Source organism: Emydura macquarii, unplaced genomic scaffold (assembly GCF_026122565.2).
Source record: "Emydura macquarii macquarii isolate MOO-44397 ecotype Brisbane River unplaced genomic scaffold, CSIRO-AGI_Emac_v2 contig_2636, whole genome shotgun sequence".
Lineage (NCBI taxonomy): Eukaryota > Metazoa > Chordata > Testudines > Chelidae > Emydura > Emydura macquarii.
Genome location: NW_027132773.1, coordinates 7208338 through 7225596, shown reverse-complemented (window position 1 = coordinate 7225596; position 17259 = coordinate 7208338). Strand labels below are relative to the sequence as shown.

General features: G+C 40.3%; 1 protein-coding gene across 8 annotated transcripts in view; it reads left to right on the top strand.

Moving 5' to 3' along the window:
* Positions 1–17259, top strand: part of USP15 (ubiquitin specific peptidase 15) — a 124567-nt gene that overhangs the window by 28099 nt on the left and 79209 nt on the right. For 7 of the 8 annotated variants that reach the window (XR_010922842.1, XR_010922843.1, XR_010922845.1 and 4 more), the window contains exons 3-5: positions 2777–2907; positions 5777–5903; positions 15529–15674. Coding sequence is in view for 5 of the 8 variants with exons in the window: in XM_067564125.1 (XP_067420226.1) it covers positions 2777–2907; positions 5777–5903; positions 15529–15674 (404 nt within the window). In the remaining 3 variants the exon portion in view is untranslated. Of the gene's footprint in view, positions 1–2776; positions 2908–5776; positions 5904–15528; positions 15675–16890; positions 17043–17259 lie in introns of those variants that run through there. The other variant, XM_067564133.1, reaches the window with a different exon arrangement.

The following is a 17259-nucleotide window of genomic DNA, read 5'->3' as shown; positions in this document are numbered from 1 at the left end:
AGGCATGGCTTGGGCAAGTAAAGAGCCATTTAGGGTATGCATACATATCCATGCCCTTCAGATGTTTCTTCACTCGCTTAAGCCATACCCTACTGGCTACACTGCTGTTTATACCAGTGCTAGGGTGGCTACGTGCGTGCATACTCTACATGCTGCCAAAAGTTTAGAGGTGCTCTTAGTTAAACAGGTGCATCTTCCTCATGTAAACAAGCCCTAAGACCTTATTGCAGTGACCTCTGAACACGTTAGCAAGATGCATTGTACGGTTCTATGACAGTCTAAAGAAGTTTCCAAAATGAAAATGAGACAATTTTAGCATTCCTTTATGGCTGCCTAAATTAGAATTAAGTTCCATCTTTGTCAAAACTGCATAGCTCTGGTATCTTTTGCTGAATTGGAGTACAGTTCTGGAAACAAGTCATTGGAATACATTTTCCTCAAATTACTTTTTTTAAAAAGCTGATCTTAGGCTCAAGTTTTACATTTAATCTCTCTAAGTATTGATGCATGTTGTGAATTATCTACTAAATTAATTTGGTGAAATTTTTGTTTCAGAAAAAAAAATAGATACTACTACTACTACAATTACTACTGATAGTAGTAATTTATGGTAGCGTAAATTTATTGCCACTTTCAATGACTGCAGAAAAGTGTAGTGTAACCTTGCAAGCACATAGCTCAATGATCGTCCAGGGCATGATGAGTTGTGCCAGGAGGGAGGGGGCACTCAAGCTGGGGAAAAGGTTCTGGGTGGCTGTTTAGGGTATTGATGCAGGTAGACGGGGACAGAATTTCAAATCGTGCCACCATTTTTCATAGGCAGAGGCCATAGGTATCCACAGGTCTTTTGGCAGTGGAGGTGGGGTCGCCACTGAGTATGGCTTCCAGCTCCTTGTAGAAGCAGCAGGTTTTTGGCTCTGCACCAGAACGACAGTTTGACTCCTGAACCTTTTGGTATCCCTGCCATAGCTCCTTGATTTTCGCACGGCACTGCAGTGTGTCCTGTTCATGGCCCTTCTCTGCCATGCCACGAGAAATGTGGCCATAGGTATCATAGTTCTTTGGCTGGAATGGAGCTAGGACTGCAAAGCTCTGATGTTCTCCAAACGGGAAAGCATTTGGTGTGTGGAGCCACCATGATCAGCTGGGAAGATGTTATGTGAGCTCTCTGTGCTAACAAAACAGGAAGTAGAATTTCAAAAATTCCTAGTATTTTAAAGAGGGAGGACTGGATGGCTGCAGGGCAACAGAGTTCAAACTGATGACTAGAGTGGTCAGGATGGGCATTGTGGGACACTTCCTGGAGACCATTTACCACAACATAACCAGCATTAGCAGGTCTTTGTCTTAGAACCACAAATGGGAGCTATGTGATTCCATGTGACCGAGTGCATTTTGCCATTGGGGATCCCCATCAACCCACCAATAGGAAATATGCAGTCTACTGCTCTAGTGGGGTTCAAAGGCAGGACTCCAGAGGAAATGCACTCCTGGTCAAAGCATCCGCTGTATTCCTTTCCATCCCTTTCCTTCTTACATTAGGTTCTAAGGAAGTCAGGGAGCATGGTATAGTGGTCCTTCTGATTGCTTCCAGATGGCTCAGTTGTGGTTCCCCAACCTTCTTCAGATGTCAACATACCCAGACATCAGTTTCCAGACCTTCCCAAACCTTCTGATCTAGGATGGGCTGAGTCAAGCAACCTAATCTGGCTTCCTTCAACTGACAGTCTGTTTTCTGGATGCATTCTAAAAAATGCATGTTCTGAAACAGGTTCAGGCCATATGTAACCATAGTAGAAAAGAGTCGACTAGAAAATGCTACACAGCCAAGAGCAAATGGTTTTCAGCATGGTTTCAACAGTTGTCAGATAATCCCAGAGGATTCTGACCGTCATCCCTATCGTGTTGGAATATTTTCTGTCCTTCAAGATCTCAGGTCTCTCACTTAGCTCACTACAGGTTCTCTTGGCAGTTATCAGTGCCTGTCATGCTCTGACTGATAACTACTCTATCTTCATCCAGTCTATGACAGTATGTGTTTTGAAAGGCCTGATTTCAGAATGCTAAAATTGCTCTGATGCTACATGTTAAATTTAGTCCTAAAGTCATCTGGGATTTCCATCTGAATCACAGTCCACCTACCTGCTTTCTTCTCAATATCGTATGCCACTAGTGAAAACAGAAGGCTTCACTCCCTGGACAGCTATCAAGCTGTGTCGTTCTGCCTACAAAAAACAAGACCATTTAAGAAATTACCTAGACTGTTTATCATTCACAGAACAAATGAGTGGGGAAGCAGTCTTCTCCCAAAGACTTTCCAAGTAGATTTCCGGGTGCATTTATTTTTTACAGTATGGATATTACTTTATATTGAAGTGCTATGGAGGGGTGGGTGCCATGTTGACGACTGTAAACTGCATGTCCACAACGCCTGGGGAAGTTAATGTATTTTATTTCCACTTTAATCCATAGAAATAAACTACAGCAATCCAACCATCCTTATATTGAAGATTTCATTGCTAAAATAGCTCTTTTCAATATTTGTAAATTACAGCTTAATTCAATCATAATATTAACATTATCTGGCTATTGAATTTCAAATACTAAGAAGAATATATTTCTGAGAAGCAGTTAATTGTTACATTTTTATTGGTGTTTTCAGTATTAATACAGTGCTTCATCAAAAACACCAGTGGTGATAAATATGGTCATAACTGGGGATTAAAAATAGCGCTCGCTCTCTCTCTTTTTTTTTCTCTCTCTCTCTCTCTCATAGATGGTGACTCTCAGTCTCTCAAGGAGCATCTCATTGATGAGCTGGATTACATCCTTTTGCCAACTGAAGGCTGGAATAAACTAGTTAGCTGGTACACATTGATGGAAGGTCAGGAGCCAATAGCACGCAAGGTACTGTCTAAACAAATTAAACACTGTGAAACTAAGATAATTCTAAATATAGTCCTGCAAATGCTAGCGGTCTTTTTGAAATCTGTTGGAGTTCTGCATATTGGGAGCTCATAAAATCTGGTCCATGATGAATAAGTCAACTTAATATTGTTTTAGTTAATACAATCATTTAGTTGGGCTTTTTTTTTTTTTAATCATCAGATTTTAGGACTTAGCTCAGTTTAAAAAAAATTAGAAACTTGAACCAAGTTGAAGGATGGGTGATTTTTTTTTTTATTGAACTGAATCCTGTTATTTTTCAAGAAACCCTTAGACTTTAGAAGCTGTTGAATCTCATTATTAGTGCAAATGATGTTGTAAGATTAATGCTGAAAAAATCTAAATTTTATTTAGCAATGGTATGCTTTTCACAATTGTAATATCTGATTTTTTTAATAAGCTCAGCTTTTTATAATTGTGAATCATGAAGTGAGAATCCAGTGTTAATGAAGAACTGCTCCAGACCTAAGAAAGTTGGCACCAGTCGATCACATATGGTTCCTCATATGTGATAAATAAACTAATAATTTCTTCCGTTCAGCAAATTGCTTTCAATGGTGTCCCAGTTTTTAGCACCAAAGCATTGTCCTGATGCCGCCAACAACAAGGCCATTCTCCAGCTTAAATTCTGAGCACATTAGTCAGGAAGTGCACACTCTGCCTTCAAGCCCTGACATACCTGGGGACTGCTTGAGAGCTCATTCCTTCGGCACAGTCTGCCCAGAGAGCCTTGACAAAACCACTTTCTTATAGGCACTTGTACAGAATTGCTTTTCTCCCCATTTCATAGAAAAGAACGACCGCTAAGGTGGACCCTTCTAATTTGGAGATTACATTTGGATTTTCAGGACAGTGATTTTAAGGCATCCTATTCTGGACCAGTTATTGAAGGTGTATTAATACCTTAATGCTACTGTGTCCGTTTCCAAGTTGGTCAAAATGAAATAACTTTAATTTATGTTAGTCATTGGTTATAACTCCAGTTGGTTTCTGATTATTGTCTTCTGTGGCTAAGGCTTAGACTTTTGGCACAGCAACTCCTCACCATGTCTTCAGTGACCTTGAATGCAGAGTTTACCAGTCTGTAATGTTGGCAGCTCGCATTGGGAACTACCTTCCTTTTACGGGCAAATGTCAGCTTGATCTGTGGAAGGCTCACACCTTCGTGAGTTCATCTCTCTTTGGTGAGAGACATAGAGCTCAAGAAATGAAAATTTGTCTTTCTTAATGGACTCAACATGTATTTATTGTTACATGCTGCCTTGCCTGTTACGTTGATTTGATTTTATATTTAAAGAAACATCCCTAGAACTTCTGTTTCTAAGAATAGGAACACATTAAGATGATTATCTTTGAAAAATAATCATCTTCATGCAACAGTTACAGATACATTTTCTCTCTTTATCTTCATTTCTCCTTTTTTTCCCCTCACTTGTTCATTGATTTTTCTGTCCTGTTTCCTCTTTAATCTTTCTGTAAGGGTTGGGTTGAGTGCTTTTTCTTTGACCTCTGTCAGATCACCTTCCCCATTTCACTATATACTTTCCTTTTTACCCCTATTCTTTGCAGTCATGTTCTTTGCTGTTGTGAAACTTTTGAAGCTGTGAACCCAACTTTAGATAATTATGGCAGTGGTAATAGGTTCTTGAAGTTGCCTGGTGTGTGTCTTTTGGATAACACAGTGTAGTGCACTATCAGTGCTGTGCTCATGCTTTAAGGTCGCCTTAACCTCAGGATAAACTGCACCAAAGCAAATCACAGTTTACATCAGTGCAGCCCTAGCATAGATATAAAAACCCCAGTATAGATAAGCTGTTAAACTTGTGTTAAGGTGTATTGTAGTTAAATGTAACAACAGTTGATAGTCATTACTGCTCAAGGCTAATTGTTAAACACTGGGTGAATAGTTCATTGGTGCATGTTTTTCCTGTAGTGCTTGCTCTCTGTGTTGGTACGGCAGAATTCTTCTAGCAGTTGGTGCCTCCTTTTTTACCATATTAGTCTGATGTATCATATATCAGGCTGACGCTATTTTCAGAACAGTCTACATGACTAAGTACTGCAGTTACACTTCGAAGGATTAAAAGGAAATATATTTGAGGTGACAATGAATATTTTTTCTGGATTTTACTTTGATTAATTTGCATGTTTTCCTAGCTGCTTTACTATTCTGTAGTGGATGTTGCAAAGCAAACATGTAAAGAACAAATTTTAAAATACCTTGGGTGTGGATGAAGCCAAAAACTAATGTATCCACTCTCAGGGCATAGATGAATTATTTGGCTGGCAGTTTTTGCTTATGTACAATATTTGTTTAAAAATCTGTTATGTAATATCCAAAATTATTAACAAACTGTAGCAGTAGTTCTTAAAGATTTGTTGGTAGTACAAATTAGGAAATTTTAACTGTCATGGTTCTAATATATGGAATTAGAAAATTGGTTCTTAGTATTTCAAGGAACTAACTCAGAGTAAGCAAATTTTAAAACTGAAAACTTTCTAATTTTATTAATGTACATTTTGATTATCTACCCATATGCTTATGTGACAGATAACTATCATATAATGTATAGTATTAACATATGTACGTATAAAATTCACAGAAAAAGATAGTTATGAGAAAATTCAACTTTTTTAGCTACTGAACATTTTCTAAAAAAGATCTTGGAATATTTTATTTGTGATATTTAGCATTATTAACTGGTTTAAAATGTATACTTTTTATGTTTGTTTCCTAATGAGGTTTCTAAAAACAAGTACATGTAAGTGTATGTATCTAAATATATTTAGATTCATAGTAGACACTGATCTGTTGGGGTTTTTTTTTCAGGTGGTTGAACAGGGTATGTTTGTAAAGCACTGCAAGGTAGAAGTCTATCTAACAGAATTAAAGCTGTGTGAAAATGGAAACATGAACAATGTTGTTACACGAAGATTTAGTAAAGCTGATACAATAGGTATGAACAGTTTTCAATGCTCTATAACTGTAAATAACTGCATTTAATGGTGGTTGAGAATATGGCTTAGATTCTGAGTTTTAAGTATGTTTCATCTACAAACTTTGACAAGGATGAAAAATAGATGAATTGTAAGTATAATATCAGTTTCATTTTTTTGCCAATTTTAACTAGATCAGGTTTATTTGAGTCAAAAGTGGAATCTGTTCACTCTTCAAATGCTGTTTTTAACTCGTAACAGAATTAGCTTTTACTTTTAAAAATGAAATTTGGCATTTTGCTAAATAGAATAAATAGCAACTGAATTAACCAGGAAAAAGTTTTTTACTTTTTAGAGTACAAACATGTAGCTAATTTTCACCTTTATTGGATGCCACAGTGCTGCTGCTTGATAATTTTCAGTGTGTAAATATTATGTAATTATACAGTGCCTTTATTTGTTTTGGCCCAGTTCTTGATGAATAGTGTCGTGGTGGTGGTGGAAGGGAAAGATACCCCAGCATGAGAATTTATTGAACGTTTCTGAGATATTATTTGCTAAAGGTGACTTCAAAGGGGGAAAATTATGTCCATTTTGCTTCATTGTGATATATAAAGGAGGGCTGACTGGGTTTTTTTTATTATTATTTATTTATTTATTTTTAAATAAGGTGGGTGAGGTGATATCTTTTATTGGACCAACTTCTGTTGGTGCGAGAGACACTTTCGAGCTTACACGGTGCTCTCTTTCATGTCTGGGAAACTAACTCGGGCATGTCTACACTAAAAACTTAAGTCGACTTATGTTAGCCACCACAGTAATTACTGTGGTGGTTCACGTTGATGTAACCATCCTTCTCTCAGTGGTGCATGTCCTCAGCAGGAGCGATTGCACTGACTTAAGAGGGAGATCCTGGGCTCTCAACTCCACATACAGCTCCCTGCTGGGTGAACACCCGAGCTCTCCACCGATTCCCTGGCAGGGAGTGGGGAGCCGGGGTCCCAGGAGCAGCCTGGTTCTAGCTGGAGCCCCCCATCCACCAGCCAACAGCTGATGCAAGTAATCCCACTCTCTACAGGGACAATGCGTCACCCTAACTACACCGACATAAGCCTCTTGTGGAGGTGGAGTTGTTATGTCTGTGATAGCAGGGTACTTACATCGACAGAGCAAGGCAGCAGTGCCCACATTGATATAATTAGGTTAACCTAAACTGCCTTATGGTGACCTAACTCTGTAGTGTAGAGCAGGGCTCAGTGTCATAGCTAAATACAAGGTGAAACAGATTTTTAGCATATGTAGTTAACACACTTCAAGGGACCTTTCAAGGTGAAGTGGCCTGTTAACACCCCTCCAGTTGTAAGGAGCAAAGAAAGGGGAAGGAAAGCTGGAAGGGGAGGTGGAGTTACAGATTGTTGTAATAAGCCATAAATCCAGTGTGTGTATTTAGTCCATGATTTTCAGTGTTTAGCAAAGTTATGAATTCAAGTTCCCAGGATCATCTTTTGAAAAAGTTGTGCAGGTTTCCTAAAAGGATGAATAATAATAGATCAGATATTCAAGAATGAGCGCTTTGTGAAAAGTGTTCACCCACAGGTGATGTGGTAACTTTTTGTGGGATTTAATATAAAGCCTGTATCTGTTCTTGTCTGCCCTAATTTTGCTGAAGGATACCTATGAATAGCTGTAGGTCACTTTTAACATCTGCAAAACCATATTTTGATATACTTTAGTGCTGGCTTTCATCAGAAAAACATAGCTAGACTTCATGAAAGCATGTTATTTGCTTCAGTCTTATTTATGTCTGTGTAACATTTTAAAATCATTTTATGCAGTTCTTCAAACGATTTCCCATGTGGATTCCACTTTGGGTGCACATGCAACCCATACACATGAAATCTAATCCTTTTGACTAGCTGTGTCTGTTGAGCCCGTGTATCCACCTCAGATGTCCTCATCCTGCCCCCTGCCACACACCGCCCCGCATGAGCACACACAAGGGCGCATGCATCCCTCAGTTCCTTCTTACTACCTGTGGCACCCTAAACTGTCCACTCACTTCTCTGCTCACAGTGCTAGTGTGTGTTAGTCTTGCTACTTAGTAGTTAGTTCCTTGCTGTTGTGTCTGTGATATATGTGTATATATATATATGCACATACTATATGTATTTCTAGTTAGATTTTAGTCTTTAGGCTAGCTAGACAACCTCTACATAGGACAGTGGTCCCCAAACTTTTTTGATCATGCCTCTCCCGACCACCAACCTGGTCCGGGCCCCCCTCTCACCCCCAGAGCCACAGTCAGGAGCTGGGGCCAAAGGTGCAGTCGGAGGCACAACTAGGAGCCGTGGCCAGGAGTGGGGGCCGGATCTGCAGGCTCAGGATGCGGCCAGGAGCGGGGCTAGGCGATGCTTCCTCCCCGCCCCCTGTGGGGGCTGGCCCAGACCCCACCGTGCCCCCTGAACATTCCTCTGGAGGGGGGCACCCCACAATTTGGGTACCTTTGACGTAGGGGGTCCAGCAATGTGGCAGAAGAAACATCCCTGAGGTTCAAAACTGCTGTTAGTGGGAAGCATTGGTGCAGCTTAATGATGGGCATTCCTGGGACCTGTTTTGCCTGGGAGAGAGAGACATTCCCAAGCAAAATGTTCCATATATTGACACTGAGAAAGCTAGAGAGACTACCTAAGGTTGTTCCTCCTCAAGCATTTAATGCAAACTTCCTCTGATTCCAAAACGAAGGACGCTGCTAAACCACAGTCCTCCAGTCAGTCCCTCTTCATGAGTATTCGAATGAGCTGAGATTCTGCCCTGAACTCCAAGCTATGTCAGCTAAGAGGCCTTAGTCATCCACCTCTGCTGACGACTGCCTCTGACGTGGACAGAAAGAAGACAATACAAGAAGCAGGTTGCTTTTCTTAGTTTCAACCATCGAAAGGCCAAAAGAGAGAGAGGCCCATCACATGCCCCAGTACCAACTAGTAAGAGCATCAGTAGTACTCACTAAAGCTGTGAACTGTTTTTCTTTCAGTACAGATTCTTAAGCATCAACTTTGGTAGTAAGTGTTTCGGTACCTGGAGCTTGAGTACCCACCGCTTCCATACTAGCTTCCTTGGGACAGTGTTTTTTGGTACATATCACATCAGTACCTGCAGTCTCTGAATCCAGTGGATATGCAGTACTGAGTGATTTAACTGTGGGTCCAGTACTGGATTCGTATTGTTTTGAGAGAATGAACATGGTGATATCTAAGATCAAGCTCTGTGTTGTTATGGCAGGTGAAAGAGATATTTCTGGTACCAATTTCATCCACTCTGAGATGGGGCATATCTAATAAAACGGTCCCTCCTTTGGAGGTGGTGTACTCCTTCTCGGTCCCATCTGAACAGTGTAGGAAGTCACCAACTACTCTCCCTCCTTTACCTACCTGGGGAAGCACAATGGGAATCAGGAAGAGTTCTAGTGTTACGGGAAAAGGTTAGTTTACCCTGGCTTATAGATCTATCACGGGGGACAGACTATAAATCACTCCACTGGGGTTCAATCAAGGAAAATTTATTGTGGTGACTACTAGTAAACACAAAACCATTGAGGTTAAGAATAAAACAATGGGGTAAACCCCAGGCCCAATACCAATAACACAACCCTGGGTCCCCTTAGTCTTTGGATATTTACTGTCGATCTTCGCTCCACCCAAAGAGTACTGTTCACGATCTGGACTTAACCATCTGCTTCGGCTCCAGGTCCGCAGTAGTCCGCTTCTCGGCCTCGATTCTCGATGCCCGCGCAAAACCAAACGTGCCCTTGCCACACTGCCACTCAGATGGACAGCCCCGAATTGTGGCACTGACTGCCTTAAATCAGTTCGGTCTGCTTACACATCAGCCAATCACTGGCTCTTTGGGTTGTGCACCCATCACTATTCTTGTGCACACAGCAGTCCTATCATGGGCTTCCCGCCCTTTTTGCCCTGTCTCCAGGCAGATTTGTTTTGCTGGAATCTTGCCAAGCATCGGTGTCTGTTTTAGTATTTCACTCCATTTGGCCTAGTCACCTCCTATTTATTAACAGGGGGATCGTTCAAACCTATTTACAATCATATAAGCCATTCCCCAACACTAGAAAGGACAGTAGGAAATGACCTTGGGCTCACAAGGAATATATACACTACCAACAATCACCCTACTGAATGCCCTAGAGTAAGCAGCTGTATTCACAACAAATCTGCATAATCTGCCTTAGAGCTAAATCCCCTCCTCCAGAGAATCAGTATGGACCATCCCGGACAGATCAACTAGTACAGCCTGGGGTCCTGAAAAGATAGGAGGAAAACGTTGAAGAGCAATGACTGCACAGAAAAGAACAGCTGGCTCCCACTGCAATCTCCTCCTCGTCCTCTGATGAGGAAGTAAACCTTTTACACCTGCCTCAGAAGATGATTTTTATGGCATTCCAGAACATCATCCATGTCAGTCACGCTGGATGTACCACTAGAAGAGGTGCAGGAGAAATCTCGCAAGCTTCTGAATATCTTGCACTCTTCCATTCCTGGCAGGCTTGCCATGCCAATATATCAAAGACTGTTACAGCCTTGAAAAGGTGTGTGTGGTATACACCACAATCAATACAGGCCACATCAAAACAAGCAGACACAGGAGGTACAAAGTCTTTTCCAAAGGTTTTGGATACTTTTGTTTCCCATCCAGAGATGGGATTGCTTGTAGTAACCACTGTCCAGGAAAAGTCAAAACAGGCACCTGCCAAATTCACATCCAGATGGATGGACTTGAGGAAGCTCAGCCTCCAGATGCATGTGACTTAATTATAAAGCCATCCTTTCCAAGTACAATTATACTTGAACTGGGATAAGATGTTCCTGTGGTAATTCATTTACAATCGGAAACAGCAAGAGGAACTAAAAGCCATCATGACTGAGCAGCAGTTGATATCCTGTACTTTCCTGCTGTCTGTCAATGTGGCATGTACTACAGCCACAGTGATGGCAGTGAGGACTTTCTCGCTTCACAAGGAAGTCAAAACTACATCTCAAAACCTTCCCTTTTAGTTCTCAAACGGATGAAGGTCTTTGTTGACTAAAGGACTCGAGAGTGACTCTTCATCCATTGGGTCTGTATATTCCAGCCTCAAGAAGAAAACAAGCAAGGTGACAGACTTTTTCTTTAGGCAGTTTCCCTTCTCTGATGATGACCCTCAGCATCTTCCTCTGATGCTGCACATCTGGGCCTTCAACCAGGCAGCAGGTGTGACACCAGTGTCAAGAGCTGGCAGAATCTCCCAAGGATTTTTTCTCTACGTTAATTATTCCCCTTCCTTTGGCAGTTGCTTCTTTTATTTTTGGAAAGCCTGGACTCTGATCACCTTGGACCAGTGACTCCTGGAGATTGTGAACAAGAGGTATGCTATTCAGTTCCAGTCCCTTCCTCCTCTTGACCCCCCTTCCCTATTTCTTTTCAGGAGATACTCTTAAAACAAGAAGTGGACTCCCTTCTGTGACTTGAAGTGGTGGGGGAGGAATCCTCAGAGTTCAGGGCAGGGGGTTTTATTTCCATTATTTTCTCTTACCAAAGAAGAAAGGGGTTGACATCCAGACTTTCATCTCAACAAATCAATCTATTGTCTCAAGTTCAGGATGGTGACTCTGGCCTCCATAATTTCTTTGTTAAATCCTCTTGCTGGTTCACTGGTTCTCGACCTGCATAATGACTGCTTTCACAAATCCACTCATCTGGCTAACCATAAATAGCTCAGATTACTAATAGGAATATCTCACTACCAATGTGGGGTCCTGTCTTTTAGTCTTACCACCACACTGACGGTATTCACCAACTGCTTGGCAGGTGTGACAGCTCATTGAAATAGACAAGGGGTCCAGGGTTACCCATACCTAGACAATTGACTGATGGACTGATCCCTATGATACTGAGGGTCCTGAGTCAATCAACAAGGTGGATGATCATGATAGCCTTCCCTTGTGTAAGATAGTTTTAGTATTTGGATCTATTGAACCTCAGCACAGCCCCTGATCACCTCACCTCTCCTGCTCAACATAGCATCACAGAACAACTATGAGATCCTATAAGTAGACCCAAGTTTGTTACATTGACAGACTAGATGCTGGATGATGCCCATTGAAAACTGCTTGTCTGAAGTTCAGAATGTTCTGCTCCAAGGCAGAAAAGCCTCAACTAGAGTGACTTGTAAAGCAAAATGGAAGTCTTTCTATTTGGGTGTCTTGGCACATTTTCTTTGACAACACCTGTTTCAGTGTTTTCAGATCTAGTAAAATATTCCAATAGTAATCTGGATTTTCTGTCAGTTCTGTAAAGGTCCATCTAGCAACAACATGTGCACATCGCCTGTCTAAGGCTACACTGTATTTTTCTCACAGCACAGTGTCTAGATTCCTTAAGAGCCTTATAATTGGTTTTTTCCTAGTGCAGGAGCCCTGTGCTTCCAGAATCCCTCAGTATAGTGTTAACAGGGTAGATGGATCACATCCTTTGAGCTCTTAGCAACCTCTTCCCTTTTCCACTTATTGATGAAACCTGCTTTTTAGTACCCATTACATCATCTCAATGGGAAGGGGAGATTCAGGCTCTCATGCCAGGTCCCACTTAACCCTAATCCTTCTGGAACAATGTATACTCTCTGGCCTCATCTCAGGTTCCTCCCTAAAGTGGTTCAGAGTTCCATCTAAACCAAATTATTCACCTCTCAGTTTTCTTCACCAACCTCATTCAACCGCAGCAGAAGCAAAATTTCACACACTCAATAAGGCCATTATCATGCTATCTTAACAGGACAAAATTATTCAGGAACATGCCTAGACTATTTGAAACCTTTGCTGAAAGTGTGAAGCATCAGGCAGTATTCTCCGATTATCAAAATGGGGTTTTTGCTGTATAAGAACACTTGCAAAAATCTAACAGTGTTTTTGATAGGCCTTTCGTGGGTGTCTGAGTTTGAGTTAGCCAAGTTAGGTGGCTCTAACCACTTTAGAGCTCATTCCACTAGTGCTCAGGCAACTTTTGCAGCCTGTTTGAAAAATGCCCCTATTTCTGCAACCTGTAGCTCAGTTATATGGAACTCAGCCCACATGTTTACAAGAGACACAGCCTCTTTGGTAGAAGCTTCCAGATTGGATGCTTGTTTTGGTAGGGCTGTCCTGCACATGTTGTTTAAGTAGGACTTCTAGTATCGTCTTCCAATCAAAGGTATAACAATGTTTTAATCACCAAGAGTGGAATCCATATGGACAGGCACTCAAAGACGAAAGGTTACGTACCTTGAAGTAACTGGTTCTTTGAGGTGTGTTGTCCATTTGCATTCCATGACCCACTGTCCTTCTCCACTACTATGAAGTCCTACTTCTCTGAGACTCTGTATTGGCAAAGGAACTGAAGGATGATTGGGCCTGCTCTGTCTTTTCATGCCCTCAGGTAGGAATGGGGGTGCAAGAAAATGTAAGGTGCTTGCATGACTCCAACAGAGGTTGCCGGCCGATCTCATATGTGTGAAGTGCATGCCCACCAAGAGTGGAATCCATGTGAACAGCACATACCGAACCACAGTTACTGTAATGTAAGTAATCTAAAAACTGAATAAGGAAGTTAAGCATATTTTAGTCATTGGTTTTAAAAAAACCATTTTGCTCAGTGTGATTCAAAATTCATAGGATAAAAACTCACCTTAAATAAATAGGAATACTGAAAAGTCTGTAAAGGTATTATATAAATCTGTTAATCAAGCTAATTGTGCATGCGTATTCATAGAAATACCCCAATCACACTGTCATGGAACACCAGTATTGCAGTGGTCAGGCAAGATACGTTCTTGCCATGAACATGAATATGCATGCCTATTGTACTGCTATAAGATACCAGTGTGATTACTTATCTCATAATAGCTCACCTGGAGAGGCTGGAATAGGAAATATGACTGTGGTGCTGCACTAAGGGTTAGCTCTGCAATGCTCATAATACTGGCAAATATTGTATTAGATTAATAAAATAATGAAAATACTTTTTGTAAAAGACGCCATCAATTAATGGTTAAAGTATCTGATTAGGGAAGACAGGATAAAAAGTTTCAATTTTTTAGATTATTTCCAATTAAATTTTGTTCTCCAATCAAAATGGCTGACTTAAAATTGGTTAATAATTAAATGGATCCAGAGTGTGTTTATGTGCTTTTTGAAAAGCAAAGTTCTTAGTGTAATTTTAAGTAATTATGGAAGTAAAGTAGTGCAACAAATGTTCAGGAAACAAAATTGCTGAATATATTTGTAGGCTATTGTTTATCATTTGGAACAACCCAGTGTGCAGTTATAATAAATAGATTATATAAACAAGGACATTAGAATTGTTAGATCATGTGTCTACAATGTGAATAGCCTAATTAAAATTTCACTTTCATACTAAAAGTATATTAACCACTATACAAGGAGTTTGTATGGAAGAGATACAGTCCAAACTCTGGTGGATTGAAATAGTCAGTAAATAAGGTTGTTTCCAACATGAAAAATATCATAGCAGCTGATTTATAGAATGTAAACTAGCTATACTGAAATATATATACTACATAAAGCTAAAAGCATAGGTATTTTCTTAAAGGAAAACTGATTTTTTGTTCACTCCAGATACTGATGTCTGAAGGCTTGAAATATAAGTAGTTATTACTATAAATATAAATATATTCAGTCTACCTTTTATTGTTAAACATATCTCTTAAATTTTGTGGGTTTTTTAAATTGGTGCTGCTAAATTGCCAGCATCATACATCATCCTTTTTAGAGGAAAACAGCACAATCAGCAATGGGTTCAGCAGTATTAGTTGTATTTAAAAATATTATTCATAGTGGGAATCAGTCCTTCATTTAACTCTGCATTGAGCAAAAGAATTGTAGGGTGTTTGGTTTTATTATGATTTACTAACATTCTTCAGTTTTTTAAAAAAAGTAGATACATTATGTTCAAATGTCTGTAACAATTTTTGGCGAGAAGAAGAGGCTTGTAAACCCTGGTATTTTCTAAAATGCTAAGACTTCCTCTGACTATCCACCCACAACCAATACATGCACATCATTCATACAAATTACTCTTCGCTTATTTTCTGGTCGTATGCATACTGTGTTAGCTAAGTTTTATGTATGTTTTGGGGGAAATTATAATAAGATGGTGATAGCAAAATCAGCAGCAGTTGCTGTGGCCTCACAGTCACTCCTCCTTTTAACGTCCCTTCTCGCCCATATCACTGCATTCTCTTCCCAATTAGTAGATGGCTTCTTAAACCCTGTTTCCTTCATCATTTGCATCAGTCAACCAGCACCTGACTACATTTGAAGTGCTTCTCCAGAGGAGAGTGTAGTGTAGTGAAGGAGAAGTTGAGAAGGATCTGAAGTGGCCCCTCTTGGCAGGATGCTAGGATGTTAGCAGTAGCTCCCACTATTTCTATCTGGCACCCATCAGCAGCCTCCCAATCCTCCACCATATACACTCTGTTTGTGCAGCTGTTCCCACTGTGTCCTCAGTAAAAAGTGTATGATTATAACGCGATTTGATGCTTCTAATATGAAGTATTTAACAACTTTTTCCATTTAATGTGTTTTTCTCCTCTCAATCCAGATACAATTGAAAAAGAGATAAGAAAAATCTTCAATATTTCGAATGAAAAAGAGACCAGATTGTGGAATAAATACATGAGTAATACATTTGAACCACTGAATAAACCAGACAGTACCATACAGGATGCTGGTTTATACCAGGGACAGGTATTGTATAATACAATTTTAGTTTTCATACGTATACATTTTGTCTTAGATTTAATAAATTTCCCTGTTGAAAACTTGAATTGCTGATAGTTATTCCTGTGATCAGTAGATCTTCCCCCCTTTTTTAAAGGTAGTGATATTTGCCTTCTTCCCTCCTCACAGAATTTATGTTCAAAATATAGTGCCTGACAAATTAATCACCAGCTTTTTTAAAAATCCCCTATTACGTTGCGGTTTCTGCAGAAATTAAGCTGCTTTTTCCAATTGTGTCCCTCTGGGTGCTACACTGTAGCTGTGTCTAGATTCCTGCACTGCTGATCAGAGAACTTTTGGCAGCAGTGTCCTTTACGTCCACACATGCCTTCCCTCCCCCACCATGCTCTGCCAGGAGGCTAACCAGCCTCCTGCAAGCAAATCCTCCTCAGTTCCTTCTCAAATGCCTGGGCTAGAGACAGAGCTTTAACTGTCCGTTAGCGGATCGCTAACTTTTTTAGAATTGTCAATTTTAGCTACCTTTTGGAGCTTCTTTTTTCTTTACTCCTTTTCTTTTATTTACCAAAAAATAAACAAACACAAACAAATTATTTTAGACTTAGTTTTTCTTCATCATACCCTCTTCCTATCCCCTTTGGGGACCCCCTTGGACAGGGTATGCCCCGTTCACCAGGCTTCAGTTGTTTCAGTTGCAAGGAATCAGTGACTGATGGACACTTTCTGGGAGAGAATCACATTTCCCAGAAGCATGGTTTATGCCAACATCATCCATAGCCTTCTTCAGAGGTATCCCTATATTAGAAATCTGCAGAGCAGTTACCTTGGCATCTGCACATACCTTTGCAAAACACTATGACATCCTGAGGGACTGTGCTTCGGCCCCATGATACTAACATCCATAACAGGTTAGACTCCAAAGAGTAGTTGAGGTCTATTCACAGGCATTGATTAGGAGGTGAGAATGTGTGAACAGTGACAATTACTTCTTGTAATGAGAGAACCATTCCAAATCCCGATTCAGACCCAGTTTGATTGTGTCAAGTTTGCAGATGATTTCTAGCTCAGCAGTTTCTCTTTGAAGTCTGTTTTTGAAGTTTTTTTTAGAAATATGGCAACTTTCAAGTCAGTGACAGTGTCCTGGGAGGTTGAAGTATTCTCCAACTGGTTTATGGATGTTGTTATTTTTAATGTCTGGTTTGTGTCCATTTATTCTTTTGCGTAGTGACAGTCCGGTTTGGCCAATGTACATGGCAGAGGGGCATTGCTGGCACATGATGGCATATATTACATTTGAAGATGTGCTGGCCTCAACTACTCTAACCGAATGGACTTTGCTTTTATCTACCTTCCCCATTGTTGTTACTTACCTGTGTGTGTGTGTGTGTGTGTGTAACTCCTATGTGATTTCTATTCCTTACATCTGACGAAGTGGGTTACAGCCCACGAAAGCTTATGCTAGCAGAAATTAAATTTGTTTCTCTTTAAAGTGCTACAGGACTCTCGTTGTTTTTGCTGTATGCAGACTAACATGGCTACCCCTCTGGTTCTTTTTCTTTAAATAAGTATTTTAGCTCTTTAAGCAGAGATGACT